The sequence below is a fragment of the Coloeus monedula genome, assembly GCF_965178545.1.
Source record: "Coloeus monedula genome assembly, chromosome: 2".
Classification (NCBI taxonomy): Eukaryota; Metazoa; Chordata; class Aves; order Passeriformes; family Corvidae; genus Coloeus; species Coloeus monedula.
Window position 1 is genome coordinate 17,654,743 of NC_138782.1, and position 16,040 is coordinate 17,670,782.

A 16,040-nucleotide genomic window follows, 5' to 3' on the forward strand; every position below is an offset into this window, starting at 1 on the left:
TAAGAACACATTTCATGAGAATAACAGGGCTAAGGGTTGCTATGTTGGACCATTTAGGAAACAGGAGATGCCTTTCTTTTTGGCTCTTCGTATATTACTGTGCTGGCTTTGTGTCTCTTTGTCACATTATCCAGTAGCAGGTGAACTCCTTGGCTGCTCTGAAGCAGCACTGGGCAAAGTACTGAAGTACCTCTCCCAGGTAATATGGTTTACAGATTTTTTTTTTTTTTTTGCCCCCGTAAAGTTTAGGAAGTAGTGGTGTTTTGGATGGCAAAGTCAACTGGGACTAAAACTCAGGATGAGAGCAAATTTGGCTACCTAGTCACTATTGTGCTTAAAAGCATCTAGAAAAGGTGAGTTCAGCAGAGGAGGAACACACACCTACAAGAATGCATAATTATTCACAGCTTTGATTTAATAGGTACTAAAAGCCTAATCCACAGGATGGCCTCTATTAACAACTCATTAATAATTTCACTCAGCTCTATGTCTTCAGAAAACTAATTTGACAGGGTTGTTGGGGGGTTTTTTGCGCTTTCTAATGGAATGTTGTTTGTGATGAGTTCCAAATTTACTGAGTTGGATTTACTGTCTAAAAAATAAAAACGCATTGGACAAATTTTACTATGGGATAATTTGGGGTCATTCTTGCTGCATATTTGATGCTCACTGGCATGACAGTTGCTCACCAAGGTGTCAGATGATTAAATTTTTTTCTCTGGTAGGTCATATCCACTATTTCATTCATATCAGTTAGGTACCATATATACACTGCTGCCACAAAACTCAGTGAGTCTGAACATCAAATGAAAGGGAAGATGGAGAGAAAGAGAGCACCAGCCAGATGAATTCATGTTACAGTTAGCTTCCTATGACTACTTGTTTGATAATTCTATAGCAAATCAGACTACTACTGACATCTTCAGAAAGATAAAGCTGTTGTGATCCTTGGCTCAGCATGGCATAATGAGATGTATGGATACAAACTGATTGTTACAGAAAGATCCAGTTTGGAGGTGAGATAAAGTCAGGAGAGGAACAAGGAGAATGCTACTTCATCCCAGAGGAAAACTGAGTCAATGATTTCTTAGTAAAGATATTGGGAAAGTGATGTATCATCTTAATTCAAACACATCCTTTTTGCAATCTTAGAAGATCTAACGTAGTTTGGAAATAGCATTATGAATGGAACAGGGCAAGACTTCAATTAACAGCAGTTACTCACACCACATTAATAGAATTTCTCCATATAAAATAGCAGATGCTGTGACCCTGTACACGTTTTCAGGAATTCTTGTTTAACAATTAGCTGGTATTTTGGCCATGTGCAGTGGTGGTGAAATCCAAAGGGAGGAAAGTCAGGAAAAGAAGCATCTGCCTAGCTAAACTGAAGGCTGTGTTAAGCAAGAAGGAAAATTAGGGAGAAATTTTAACTTTCTTTTCCTTATATTGTCTTTCATCTGCAGATAATATGTCTATGACAGCTCAACATTTTTCAATAATAAAATAACACACAGTAAGACAACAAATGTCTTTTCTTCCCATCTCTCAAGTATTCATTTTCTCTAGAGATCTTTTGAAATTCATGCAAGAGGTTCCTTGTATGAATTGTCAAAATATGACAGTTCATCCAACTACTGTTTTGTGCCAACTGGAGCATGTTTTCTAACAACTGCTGTTAGTCAGTACTTCTTTTTTTTTGGCCAGAACTGGCATTAGAAATGCACTTTCATGTATTGTTTTTGCTGCATGCATGGGAGACTTGGTGGACAAATATTTCTTGTGTGGATAATGAGCTCTGACACTTCTTGGAGCAGGAGGAAAGAAAACGAGAGCTATTGCTAGTTGTTCTCCCAACACCCCTTCCTCACACCTCTCTCTGTAGCTGTGTTGAAAGACTGTGCTTATAATTGATTGATGAAGGAGTCCTGGCCCCTTCTTTGTAGTTTGATTTCCACTGAACAAAGCAGCTGTCAGAGATTTTGGTGATTCAGCCCCTGGTGCATGCTGAGGAGCTGGGTGGATATAAAGTAGATGCTGTCATTTTTACAATTCTCTTAACAAATAAATGAATAGCTGCGTTATTGCTGTTTTCTCTAAGCAGTGGCCCATCAGCTGTGGCTCACTCCCCAGAGGATTCATTTAAATGCATCTGGCATGAGGAGAGCTCCGGGCTCCACAGGGAGGCAGGCAGCTCGCTCTGTGCTGGGCATCAAGGCCCAAACACCCTTCCCAGGGTGTTGCTGGGATATTCCCTGGGGAAATATTTAGCTCCTCTAAAACCTTTTCTTCAGAATGCAATCTAACCTTAAAGCCTCTTCCAAAGGAAACCTGAGTTGTTTTCTTTCAAGGGGGGCATCGAAGGGACGAGCAGCGCTGTGCTACCAGCCCTGACCCTGTCCAGCAGGCACCACCCCTGGGTGCTGGGGAGAAACTGGCCCCACTGAACTCTTCCTTGCTGGCAGCAAGCTCTGAGGAGCCCTTGAAGCCCTGTGAGGGTACAGCAGCAGCTGTCAGTAATTTCAAGGTCAGGGCACCGTGCTCAGAGACCTGCTGGTGCAGAGGAAGGACACGGCGAGCGATAAGCTAACTTGTGCTAAGTAGCTTGAAATTAAAAGCAGGTCCCTGGTGAGCACAGGCTGCATCTCAGGGCAGGGAGAGGAGCTAGCGTGGTGCCCAGCTGTTCTCCTCACTGCTGACCTCGCAGGTGACTGAGGTGCATCAGATGGGATGGACCCCAAAGCTGTGCTGAACGGAGCGATGCTGGGGGGCTCCTCCAGTGCCTCCCCTGTTCCCCACATCCCCTGTCAGGCCACACTGCTGCTCTCACATTTGTCAACTCCTGGAGCAGCAGCCCAAGGTGGTGATTATTGGCGCAGGCATTTGCTAAGGGTAGTAAGACCCAGGGTGCCTGGCAGGGATACATGGGACATAAGCATCCCTTGAAATGTGCAGTTTGCCCTTTCTCAGAGCTGGGCAATGGAAGGAAACAGGTGAAAGTGTCCCTTCAGACTTGCTTGCTCAGCAGGAACAAGGCAGTTAAGCCCTGCAATTGTTTTTGCTATTGAATTTGTGTGACTGCCAACACCTTTTCCCTTCCCCTTTGGGCTGTTTTTCCTGTGCCCTTCCATCCTGTGGTGGATTCCCTCATTTTAAATTGCTACTGTATCTCCAGTTACACAGCTGAAATATAGCACCAGAAATTCATTTGCAAGAATTCACCTCTTCTTTGCTCCAGTAAGACAATGCTCACTTCCAAGGACCTGGCCTGCATTTAGGTCCTCCTGGGTGTTCAGCAGGCGGGTGAGCTGACAGCCAGAGAGCACAGTGTCTCCTATTTATGGTCTATTTTCAGGGAGAAATACTTATCGCTGCAGGCTTCTTTGTGGCACCCCGCATGTGCACCCTGGTTTGGTGAATAGAAATTCAGAATGGCCTGATGCGGCAATTGAAACCCTTAGATTGAATGCCCTGTGCCCTTTTGTACTCAGGGGGAATGGGAAGGCTTTAGGAACTGGCTCTGTCACTAGGATTAATAACTGGAAAATCAATTTGTCATTTCCCTGTCATAAATTAAAAGCTTATAGGCCTTATAACATGAGTAAAATAGAGGTTAGTGGGTATTGATGGAGGTCTCAAAGCTCACTCAGCAGAGCAGATCTCTACTACACAATTTAAATTATGTCTCCTCCACAAGGAATATCTGTCAATATTTGTATTGAAAAAAGACATCCTGTGCAAGAATATTTTATCTGTTTCTACACTGCTGCTGCATTGTTGCTGCTGAAAGAGTTCTTGAGGGAGACTGTGGTCCTGACTTGATCAGTGTAAGTGACCTTTACATTGTGCATTTGTCTGTAGATGTAGTATAAATTAGTCATGTGTGAGCTGATGAGGTGCCAGTGAGGTTGTACCTTACTAAGCTGGTCCTGCTGAGAATAGAGAACCTCTCCCTGCTCCCTTGGCTGTGGCAGTGTGGTGAGAAAGCAACCATACCCTTCCAAAAGGGTGCCCACCTGAGAGTAATTGAGGAGTGATTTGTAAGAGTCAGCAGACCAGGAGGGAAAAGGATCTTTTAAAGTCAGACACATGTAGAGCTAGAAGGGAGTAGTCTAAGAGAAACCTACCTGCTGGTGAGAGTTTTGTGGTTGAAAGGAGAGATGGTTTAGATCAAATAGACCTAATCTTTTGTTGTGCAACTGAAGAAAGGATAATCAGAATAGATTCTTAACAGGAACAGGGGTTTTTTTTTATCTATCTCTCTAAATTAGGCTATTTTTGTTCTAAATAAGGTATGTTTCTGTGATGTGTTGTTACACAAATGATCCAAGATGACCCAAAAATGAATGATCCATAACTTGATGTGCTGGAGTGTAAAAGGGTGCTTCCCACAAATTACTGTGTTTTGATGTATTACTTATGCTACTATTTTAAGATATTTGTTTATTAGAAAACTCTAATCAGTTTAATTGAAACAGATGTGGTTGCCAGATATTTTAGTTATCTGTGCACAAATTATTGTTGTTAGGTATGTTGATAAAAAATAAATAAATTGACACACTCACAAGACTCTAACATAATCAGACAAACACAGATTCCAGTGTCTTTTCAACTGAATAGTAGCTTAATTGGCTTTTCAGTCTGTAGTTAATATTCTGTATCTTTTTACATACCAAAAGCTGAACTGATTTGTATCTACAGCCTTTCTTAAACAGGTTTTTATCTTATTTTGATTATAAGCATCACTTTTGTTTCCTCTTTAAAGGCATAATGATGATGAAATCAACTTCTAATAAATTATCTGTTCTGCCTCTCTCAAGCCCAGCAGTTGCAGATAAAAGAGATTGTTGGACAAAGAGTTGTTTGTTCTGTTTAGGAGGTTTTTTATTTATTATTTAAAAAGAGACTTTGCTGTTTTTTTCTATAAGGAGCTTAAATTCCTATAGAGCATTTAGAATCTGTAGTGTCAATATAGGTCTGACATAAATGCCTGTACTTGGTTTAAATCTCTGTGACATCTCTTTTAGAAAGTCATCAGAAATCACAAAAAATGACCCCACTTTACTGACTAGGCACAGTATTCAAGCCCAAAAGCTCTGTATCTAGTCAATTTATATTGATAATGGGTTTAAAAAATAATCAGTAGAAGTTGTGTTAGTTTTAATTGCCTTTCCCCAGTGTTTGGCTTTTCAGTAAAAGGCAGAATGGCCTCTATCCTGCTTCCAAAGGCACATGGCTACTGCTTTCTGTGCTTAACTGGGCAAGAGAACAGTAAACTTGGTGTAGCCTTTAAATGTTAAGACAAAAGTGAAAAAGGAAGGAGAAACGCTATTTTTTTATGTAGTGGTATAAAAAATGGCAGGTGATTTGTGGCAGCAATTCAAGTATTATGAAGGTTTTGTGTTTGCAAGTGTGGCTTATGTGGTCTTATAATAGCTAAGACCAGCTTCTCAGTGGAAAAAAAAATTATTGTATATAATTCTTTTTTTATGAAGTATATTACATTGTCAATAGTGAAGGACATTGTGAAAGAAGGAAAGCCTGAGGGTAGGAAGTTAATGTTAGCCTTGGAAGACTGGATGCTGTTTGCACAGATTTTTCTGTGTTGCATCAGATAGCATTTCTTTGTCATCATTTCTTTGTACTGAATAGGATAATAGCACTGAAATTTGTGTCTGATACAGGGCTAATTTAAATAAGAGCTTATGAAAAGTACCGATATTCTGGTGATGTGAGGCGACTATTGAATCCTGTAAAAGTTGCAAGTGTGTTTCCACTGACTCACAGACACTGTGGGATGTGTGAGCCTCCCTCTCTTCCAAGGAGCAACCTGTTGTAAAGGACATTCAGTGTGATCACAGCGGGCACGTTAGATCATGGCCACTTCTCTGTAGGCTATTCATTGCAAGGGTAGGAAATGGCATTGCTGCTTGCCTTTTCTTCCTTTACTTTCCCCGCTTCAGGCAGAGTCTTTAGCTGTCTGCAGGGGTCATAACACTCAATGTGGTGACTGTTACTTGACTGTTACTTAATCACTTACCCCAATTAAATGGTACCAGTTGTAGGTCAGAGGCCTGCTGTGTTAAGGGCTCCACAACTGATTGATAGCTCTCTTTTGAGATGGGGATTCTGGAAAGTGAGACTGAAGTGGGGAGCAGAGCTGGCTATTGAGTGCTTGTGGCACCACAATCAGACTGTCGGGGGGACTGGAGGAGGAGAATGAGAGCTCCTTGAGGATATCCATGCAGGGCCTCTCTGCTTGGGTCAAGAGGGTTAGAGAGCACAAAGGCTTCTGTTCCAAGCAGCTGGGCAGGAGAGGAGGGGAAGCAAGCAGCAGCTGCTGGAAAGCTGAAGAATATATGAGATTGATCGAGAAGAGAAATGCACTAAGAATGAAATAGTTGATTTGAAATGATTGTTCTTGCCATGTGTGGTCCTTGGCCTGGGCTGTCCCATTTGTCATCCAGTGAGTTCCATCAAAAAAATCCTTGTATGAGCTGTGTTTCTCCCCTCTGTATTTTTTTTGACAGTGCCTTAAAACACATACTGCTCAAGGTGTTCCCTGTGACTAGTAAAGATAATATATGTTCTGTAACCTGTAGTTGAGTGTTTGGTTGCTCTTTTGTCCATCTGGGTTTAGGTACAAAGTTTAATAGACTCCTAACACTTAACAGAGTTTAAAAAATGTTGTGTTTGGTTTTTGTTTTGGTTTTGGTTTTTTTAAAGACCATCTAAGGGACTAGAATTAAGTGGTCTGAGGTTTGGATATGATATTGCAGTAATAAACTCCAAGAATATATCCACAGTTCCTTGCTGCCTAAATTGAAGTGTGCTTCGTGCATCATGAAATTTATATTGATAACTTAGAGGCCTGAAGAGAGTAGGGGCTTGTGCATTTGGATTTAAGGAAATGTGTGTATTCCTTGTTACTGCTGTTTGTGGTGTAAATGGACTCCTTATGTTATATGGTTTCCCTGGTGTTGTGAAGTATTTAAAATGCTGAGTGAATGATAAAGCACCTGATTAAGAAAATCAAATATAAACTGGAAAAAAGACTCTGTTCCTTCCAGCTTGCTGTTAAAAAGGCAAATTAGCTGGGAAAAGCATAGCAAGAGGGCAACAGTATTAACCTTCAGCTTAGAAAATATTTTATCACCAGGAGACTAGGCTGAACCACATAGATCTGTGCCCACAAAGAAGAAATTAGATGCTTAATAGAGAAAGTAATTGAAGTTTAAAAAAATCAGGTAATTTCACTAATTCAGATTATTTGTTTCACCTGCATAGCACAGCAGGACAGAAAGAAAGTGTAAAAGATTCCAAAAGCAGCTGTATTTTTTTCCTTGGGTTTTTTCAAATGGATCTAGCTTGTTCAGAAACACTGAGTTAGTTCAGAAATCATTCCTTTATTTTACTCATTATTGTGTGAAGTGCTGACTGTGGTGACAAAAGCAAATATATACAGGGCATTCCAGAAAATTAATGATCCTGACAATTAAAAGTAAAATCCTTGCAGGTTGCCACTACATGTTGTGTTAAGCAACTTGAACTATGGTGTGATGGTAAACTGGACACTGGGAAGTGAATCATAGTTGTACCAGCAGGGTAATGGGTTTCTGAAAGAGAAACATCTCAGAAAGAGAAATCTCTGTTGGAGGCAGTTGCTGGCTGTGCTGCCTGGAGACTGATGTTTTGCAGCAGCAAGTCAGGTTTCTGCTGTTTCTGTTGTCTCAGGAAAGATTTACAAATCCAGGGGTCAAAATGTCACCTCTCAGGGTACAGTCCCTATGGCTTCCAGCATATTCCATATGCCCAGGATATATGACTCTCTTTGTAGAGACCTGTGCTCACCGAGGTGGAACATGGGCATGAATCACATTAGGAGTCTTTGCACTCTAATGGTCCTGGCTGAATTTGAAGCAGCATCCCAGAAGAGATTGGCTTTCTGTCCCATTTCATCCATTGACTAAGCTATTTTCCATTCAGTCCAGATGATGCCTTTCCCCACTTCAGCCTGAGCTGCCCTTTGACCTGTCCTGAAGGGGAATTACTGGCTCTTGGGCATTCCTTTTGATTTGCTGCTGTCTCCGTAATGAACCTCTCTGTGTGGCCCATTTCAGGCCCATTTTTCCTGTCTGTTTATGGAATTCCCTATTTCTTTCTGCCTCATTATGGAAAAAACCAAGCCCTAACTTACTGAAGTATAAAATGAGTGTGCATATACATGTGTATGTGTACATACCTTCCAGCACAGAGGACATGGGATTTAATTAACCTGGTATGTTGCATGTCCATTTTCTTTTTCCAGTATTTGACTGCAACTTTGAATCTCCTTGTGAGCTGGAATATTCCTTTACCTCAAAAGATCAGGAAACCCCCAACAATGCCTGGGTCAGACTGAGTGCAGAGGAAATCTTGCATCTAGACCTCCTGGATGGGCCCGAGAGAGATCACTCTGAGAGCACACCCAAAGGTAAGATGAATACAACTGTGCAATGTCATCAGTTGTGGTTAGTTTTAAAATGAAAACACCCTTGCTTCTACCCCCCAAAATAACCCTAATGGAAAATCCCCAAACCCCACACAGGCAACCATGTCTTCCTGAAGTACTAAAGACAGCTATAGTCCCTTTGCTTCAGCAGATAATGAGTAAAAACCAAGTGACAAACAAAAGGAAAGCATGTTCTGCACAGGAGATATCTGTTTTCATTTAAAGACAAGCTTGATTATATATCTGGGAAGCAAAGTATCAAATACAGTCTTGTGTAATATCTGATTTGGGCTGGCCCATGCCATGGATGATACTTGGATGAGAACTGTACTATGGTGCCTGTGTTTAAGGTCATTCAGTGTTTGGAAGAGTCTGGTCTTTGCTCTAGGTTCTGTTTACCACTTGTGTGTTTGCAGACCATTTTAGGCAATATCCTTTTGTCCAGGGCTTAGGTTGTCTGTTTGGTAAGAAAACAAAAGATGGGCTTTGTCCTTAACATAAGAAAAAAGAACCTGTCTCTAAAGAGAGCTAGGAGGTTTCAAAAGATAGGAGTGCAGCAGACTTTTTTCTTTTCTTGGAAAAAGATTTGGTTTGTTGGAATTATTTTTCCTGCTTATGACCATATCTGTGAACAGCAGCATATTTCATTAAGATTGTAAGTTCTGAAAAATTTTTAGATATATTTGTGCTCTTCTAATCCTGGAAAAGCAGAAAAATTCTTAATGTCCTTTCAGCTTAGTGACACCTGCTTGGAACCTTTCTCTAGAAGGTGGTGTTGATCAGAATGGACCTACAAAGATGGAAATGGGGGAGTTAAAGCTACAAACTTTATCCAGGAAAACAAAGAGGTGTCAGGAAGGACAACAAAAATTACAAGGGATATGGAACAGTTTCCATAGTAGGAAAAACTAAACAGACAAAGATACTCTATTCCATCTGCGGTGGCAGGGGTTAAAGGTCTTTAAAATGCAGATTGAAGAGCATTGGAAAGCAGCTGTGAAGTGGTGGGTTCCAGGTTTTTGAACAAGCAAGCAGAGACATTTTTCATGTAGTGCTAATAAAATACATGAATTAATGTTATGGGGCCAGAAGTGTGCGTAAGTTTAAAGAAAGTTCAGATGAATTCTTGCAGACTACATTCATCACTGGATGTTTAATTCAACAGTCTGTTTAGACTCAAGAAGCCTCTTACACAGAAGGCTGCAAGTGAAAGGATCCTTTTCTTAGAAGCCAGCATTAAAGACAGAATTTGACTTTGCAGAGCTGCAGTCTGATTGCTTGTAACAGTTCTTATGTTCAGGCAAATACTGAGGAAATTTTCTGTGGTGCTTTCATTCATATTCTGTTTTCTCATCCATACCAACAGTAGAGTACTTTTCCCCAGATAGCCATTGTAAATTAACTTTTAAGGCCCATTGATTCATCAGCAGACCAAGTCATTTTGGTGTGATCTGTGTCGTGTGTAAAGCAGATGGACCACATTTGTGCTGCATGCAAATATCTTCTAATTTCCACATCAACGAACATCCACACGCGTACTGAATTTCTTGCTACAAAGATACAGTTCTGGGAAAGTTTGAGGTAAATCAGAATGTCTGTTTTGTTCTTCTGTTTCTTAAATTCTAGTGCAAGCTGGCTGTCCCTGAAATTTAGGAGTTAAAACCTTGTTTTGAATTGAGAAGAATAGCTGTCACTTCTCTGGAGTGGGGAAAAAATGGGGAAAACCCACATGGAAGTAAATGTATTGTTCCAGCTAAAGAACCTGGCCAGGTCCCCATGGTGCTACACATTGTCAATGTATGATTCTTTTGGATTCTTTACAGTAAAGTTGTACCTTTGTCTAACTCAGTTTTATGTATCTGTCAAAGCAGAAGAAAGGGCGGCTGTAGCCTGAAACCAAAGGTGGTATTAGTTGATGATTTCCAATTGCTTATTGGGTTAAAATTCCATTTCTAAGCCCAAAGTTTGGGGGTTCTCAGCTGGAATATAGGCAATTTAGGCTGAAACTTGTGTTCCGCTGTTTGCTTCTATTCTGAGGGGCAGGTAACCAGTGTCAAATTGATTAAGTGGATTTAGATTTGTGGGGCATTAGGGTGGATTATTTTGCGTGGTTTATTTGCTCGTGTGTGTTTGTTTTTACCAGGCATGTTGGACATAGTGGTAATTTTTTCTCAGTAGAGCTGTAGGTCTGCAACTCATCGATGACTGTAACTCTTGCATGTGTAAAGACTCATTTGAAAATCAACACTTGGAGCTAGCATCTCTCTATTTTAAATCACTTTAATTACAGCTGTTTGGCATAGATAGTTGTGTGGTCTGTTTCAATCTGAAATAATTAAGCACAGTAGTTCCAACCCCCACTGTTTCCTGCAAATTGTACTTGCAATTATCTCAATCTTGTTTCATCTCCTTTGCAGACAGTAATGCACAGAGATAAACAGATAGCTTAACTAGATTTTGGGATGGTTTAGCTCATCCTTGTCACTTGGTTATCAAGTCATGGCAAGACATTGATAGAGACAAATGCCTCTGCTATGATTCATTAGGCTTCACACGAGTTTCTGTAAAACATTCAGTAGGAAATCATTGGGAGATCTCCCAAAGAGAGACATTGGAAGAATTTCTGTATTTTTGCCCCTGTCCCAGCAGCATGATACAGCTCAGTGTCAAGAAATCAGAAGTAGTCAGCATGGATTAAGACTCCTAGGGTAAGAATAAACTTCTGGTGTCTCAGCATCTGGTTACAGTCACAGCTGAGCAATCCACTTACTTGGCATGTTCAGCGTGTAGTGTCACACAAATCATTGATCTTCTGGATAGGAATAGATGGTGAGGTGGCAGGGTTTGATATTAAATTATTCAGGGTAAAAGATTGAAGGTCTAGTTGCAAGGAATTGGAAAGGGATGCTTAACCAGCGAATAGTGGCAGGTGAAATTTAGTGCAGATTGTTTGAATTGAGGTGGTGGGGGAGACAATCAGAGTTTGACATACATGCAGGCAGATTCTGAGCTGGTTACCATCACTTAAGCTGATTCAGGGGTAAGAATAGAGCTGTGAAAGCGTCACCTCAGTAACAGTCACAAAGCAAATGTGATGTGGGGGGCTTACTGGGAAGGGAGTGGAAAATAGGAACAGTATGCTATAGTATAAATGTGTGGGGCAGCTCTGTTTAGAATTCAGTCTTCTATTCTAGATCCCATGCATCAAAAATCTTTTAGTGCAGCTGGGAAAGTTTTTGAAAAAATGGAAACAAAGATGATGAAGTATGTAGTGGCTGTCTTCTAGGAACACTTAAATTAACTATCACTACCCTGCCTGCAAGAGGCATCTAAAGGAATACATTCAGGGTTGTATAGAAATCACAGAAATTTATAAAATCTTTATAAAATATGTATAAAGGTTTATAAGCTCCCAAGGGTTTGTAAAGCACGGAAAGGATGAGTACAGAAGGAATAGTTGATATTTCTTCTAACACGGTATTGGACAGCATCAAGCAAAACTAGTAGATGTCAGGCAAAACAAAAGGAGATCCTTCAGTATTTAACAAACAGTGAAATTCTGGAACTTTCTTCCCAGGGTAGTGTTGGTGCTGAAACCTTCTGTGGGTATGCAAGTTGACAGGATATATGCAGGGAAGAACAATTACAGCTACTAAATTCTCTACAGAACCTTTTTTGGCTCAGAAAGTCCTTGTGCGACAGGTTCCTGAAGGTCAGGAGTGGTGGGGGACAACTTTGTTTGTTCTCCCTGTTCATACATTCTTTCCAATGTATTTCCACCTGTCTCTTTTCTGAGCCAGATGTTGAAAGTTAATGGATCTTTGGTCTGGTAGGGTCGGTGTGGTGGTTTGTCCCTCCCTCACCTCCCAGCCCAGGCTTAGGTTCCCTTTGAAAAAGGATAGAAATGCACTAACATTTTTAGACCAATTTAGAGAGTCAGAGAAAAGTTGCTATTTAAACATTTACTGGTATTTGCTCTTCTGTTAAAGCCTTGGGAATGCTAACAAACCATGCAAAAATATCAAGTATTTGGTAGGAAGAACTGCAGGGCTGTTTGCCTGTATAAATGTAGCTTAGGGAGGCTATCAACGTTTTGATTTTTAAAATTTGTGCTAAAATGCTTCACTCTCCTTTGTTCCCCACATCTTGTAAGCAGACCAGTGAGGGACAGAATCACTGGTGTATCTGCCAATTAGGCCCCTTAAGATCTGCTGGAGTAACTCACATTTCCAAGTCTGGTTTATGTAACTTTCTGTAGGGTCAGAGATTTAAGGTTAAAGTTCCACTGATGTGCTAAAGATTGACAGAAAAACCTCCCCTGCTGGGATCTGAATTGGGCCTGTACATGCTGAAATGAGTAGGCAATCCATTGTGGATTACTAGGCTTCTTTTAATTCATGAATAAGCAAAAATATGGTATAAAAAATTCAAGCATTCTGCATCACTGACTGCATTTATTTATTTTGACAAGTGTGATTAATTTTTAATTATTCATGATCCTTCATAATATATTATACCAGCAAATGCACTGCAGTCTATTGTAATGAAACATGAGGAAATGGAGATCTTGCAACTGTGGCACTATTTCCTAAGGAGATGACCCAGTCTGTGGTTAGAAGCAAGGAGTTTGTAGACCAAGGAAGCTGCGCTTTCAGCTGTGTGGATGTATGTGTTTGTCATGTTCTAGGTAGAGTCATTTGCCTCTCTGATAAACCTGAAATGGGTCAAACCAACCATAAATTCTATGCCTTTCAACTCTTGAGTCAAACCTAGGGTATGGGGGCCTCTAGGATACAGCACTGAGTTTGACATCCATCATGGATTATTTGACAGCCATCAGCAAGTGGGGCTTTTCAGAGTTCACCTCTCCTGTTACTTCATTGCAGTGCTTGTATTTTCCCTCCTCCAGAGAAGCACTGGCTCAGCTTCTTGCAATGCTGTGTTCCCCAGGGACACAATTGTGGTCAGTAATTGTGGTCCCCGATCTGAGACCACAGCTGGGGCTTCATACGGAGTCAAATCTTACAAAGAAGAGAGAGAACCACTAGTACAAATTAATCCATTGTATTTAAGGAGGCAGGACCAGCAGCAGCTGGACCCAAAACAACTGCACACAGACTGAGTCCAGGTCTGATCAAATGTCAGAGTGATCTGTTTCTAACCGTAAATGCAGTTTTACGCAGGAAGGATTGGAGTCTTTACCATTCCTGACTGTGGTTATGCAAGCGGGTTGCCTGCTCTTTTTTTAAATCTTGTGATTCTAGATCAAGCAAGTGAATTTCTGCTTCTGTGATTTAAAGACTTCAGGACCAGGAAAATATGCAGGTGCTTGATAAAAATTTCCGACGAAGAGATAAGTTGTGGCGGTATGACCACCATTCCAAATAAAAATCAAAAAAGTAATAAGCCACCCTGCAAATGTGAACACCAGTTGAGACAACTTCCTAATGGAAAATGTAGATTAAACTTTCATGAAGGATGGCAGGGGAAGTGGGAGATTAATGAGGACAGTGCCTTAACCAGCTGCTGATTAGTTGAAAAGCTCTTATGTAAGTTCTAAAGCAAGAAGTATCTGCATATTGTGTTAATGTGGTTTTAATTTTTGTAATTATTACTAAAGAAATAGAGCAAGGCTAAGGCACTGAGCATATTAGCAAATGGGAGATAATGAACTGCAGTATTATAAAATGGCCTCTGTCTTTAATTTATGATTCATCAGACAAAGAAGAATGAGGTGGATAATAAAAGATAACAAATAATATTTTCTTTCAGATTATTACTTTATTAACAAAACAATAGAGTATAAATCATTGTGGGCTTGCAAGAAATAAGTAGGTGAGAAGTTATTTTTCAAGTAAAACTGAAGCAGAAAAAATACTCATATCACTTAAAATTCCACAAAAAAAAAAAGGGGGGGGGGAGTGGAATTCTCTCAGAAAAAGATAGCTATTTACCAGGGGAAAGAATAAAGAGTAAAGAGAGTAGCTGGGCTCACACTAGACAGACAGAAGTTTTCCCTTTACATTAATTCTTATACTGGTTTGAGGATATGCCTTGATCTCGTAGAATTGATCCAGCTTATGTGTCTTTTGAACAAGATACCACAGGTATTTCTTATTTACTAAATCATTACATGGAGTTCGAGATCTTGACACCTTAGGCCTGGAAAAAGAACCATCAAACCAAGAATTGTTTTCTCAGGAGAATTTCTGATTGGAAGAAGAATGGTTTTGAACCTATCACAAGTTTTGACAAAAAACTTGCAGACCTGAATGTTTACTGCATCTATCTCTTTAATGCTGGAGAAGAACGTGATCATCCTGGCCTGCAAAGGTTCAATCCAGATGGTTGAATAGTCCTTAAAAAGATACTGCTGTATCTTTTTAAGGTACTGAGACCACCCTAGTTTTATTATTTATATGCTGCAGGTATCCCACGAAGGTTTGTGAACATTTGTACTTTTGCACTTTCATTTAGTTCAAGTGGGATTCAGTTTCCTATTATTTTCCTCTTTAAGATTTAGTCAGTGGAAGTAATTATTGAGTGTGAGTTGAAGGATCAGCTACATACCACAAGCAAAACAGTAGAAGAATTAAGTGAGGTCTGGAAATAACATAGACTGAAAATTATTCATCAATCCTATTGCAAATGAGAGGTTTATGGATTTGTAGGGATGACTATCAAGTTCTCTGTATATAAAAAGGGGGTTTAGAATTAAAAATAATTTTTACAGTGAATAGTTCTGGCTGTTCTAGATGAGATTTAGATTTTAATACTCAATTTGGCAACATAAGAATATCAAGTGTTACAACACATACCCATAGGAATTTATGCAACATTAAGACACTAAATGCAAACCAAACTTGCTTCTAGAGTCCACTGGGCTGTGGAGAAGGAAAGATACAGCCTTTTTATAAGGATCAGATTCCAGCTCATGCACTGTCAGTACAAAAAAATGGACCAGGTGTTCCTAGCATTTTGCAGCTTGCTCTTCTCATTAGGAATACACTTGTACTTTGTTATTGCAAAATTATTTCTTTTTAATGAGCCTGCTCTAAAGAGGCAAATTATTGTCTCGCTGCAGGACAGCGTGTTTGTTTATAGAGTAGGTATGTATTTATGCAGACTGTGGAGAAGAACGTGGGTTTGTTGATTTTTTAGAAATCTTGTTTGTTTATTCCTTAATTCAGTGAAGACTTGCATGCAACTCAACATCCAGCAGTCTCTTCCCCAAGCTGAAGAAGAAAAATTAATTTCAGTGTGCATGAGATGTTACCATGCTCTAATGCCTTGCTGCATACCTGTGACTAATGTACTCCAACAAGTATATCCAGAAAAGGCAGAGACAATGAAGAATAAATGGGTTGTAAAATGGTCTCTTTCTCACTCCTAATGACAGTTTCTCCTTGGCAAGATGAGAGGCATATTAAAAGGACAGCTGGAGGGAAGTGTGTCCTGCTCTCGGCTGCGTTTGACCTTTTTATAGGAAAAGACTACTGGATTAACACACATATGTAAATTTTTTTCCCTCCACAACGTAGGGAGAGTG

General features: G+C 40.1%; 1 protein-coding gene across 1 annotated transcript in view; it reads left to right on the top strand.

Annotated features, from left to right (window-relative positions):
• ALK (ALK receptor tyrosine kinase) overlaps window positions 1-16,040 on the top strand; it is a gene marked incomplete at both ends in the record, with an annotated part of 306,152 nt that overhangs the window by 85,652 nt on the left and 204,460 nt on the right. The window contains one exon of the mRNA XM_082277250.1: window positions 8,309-8,473. Within this exon, the coding sequence (XP_082133376.1) occupies window positions 8,309-8,473 (165 nt within the window). The remainder of the gene's footprint in view (window positions 1-8,308; window positions 8,474-16,040) is intronic.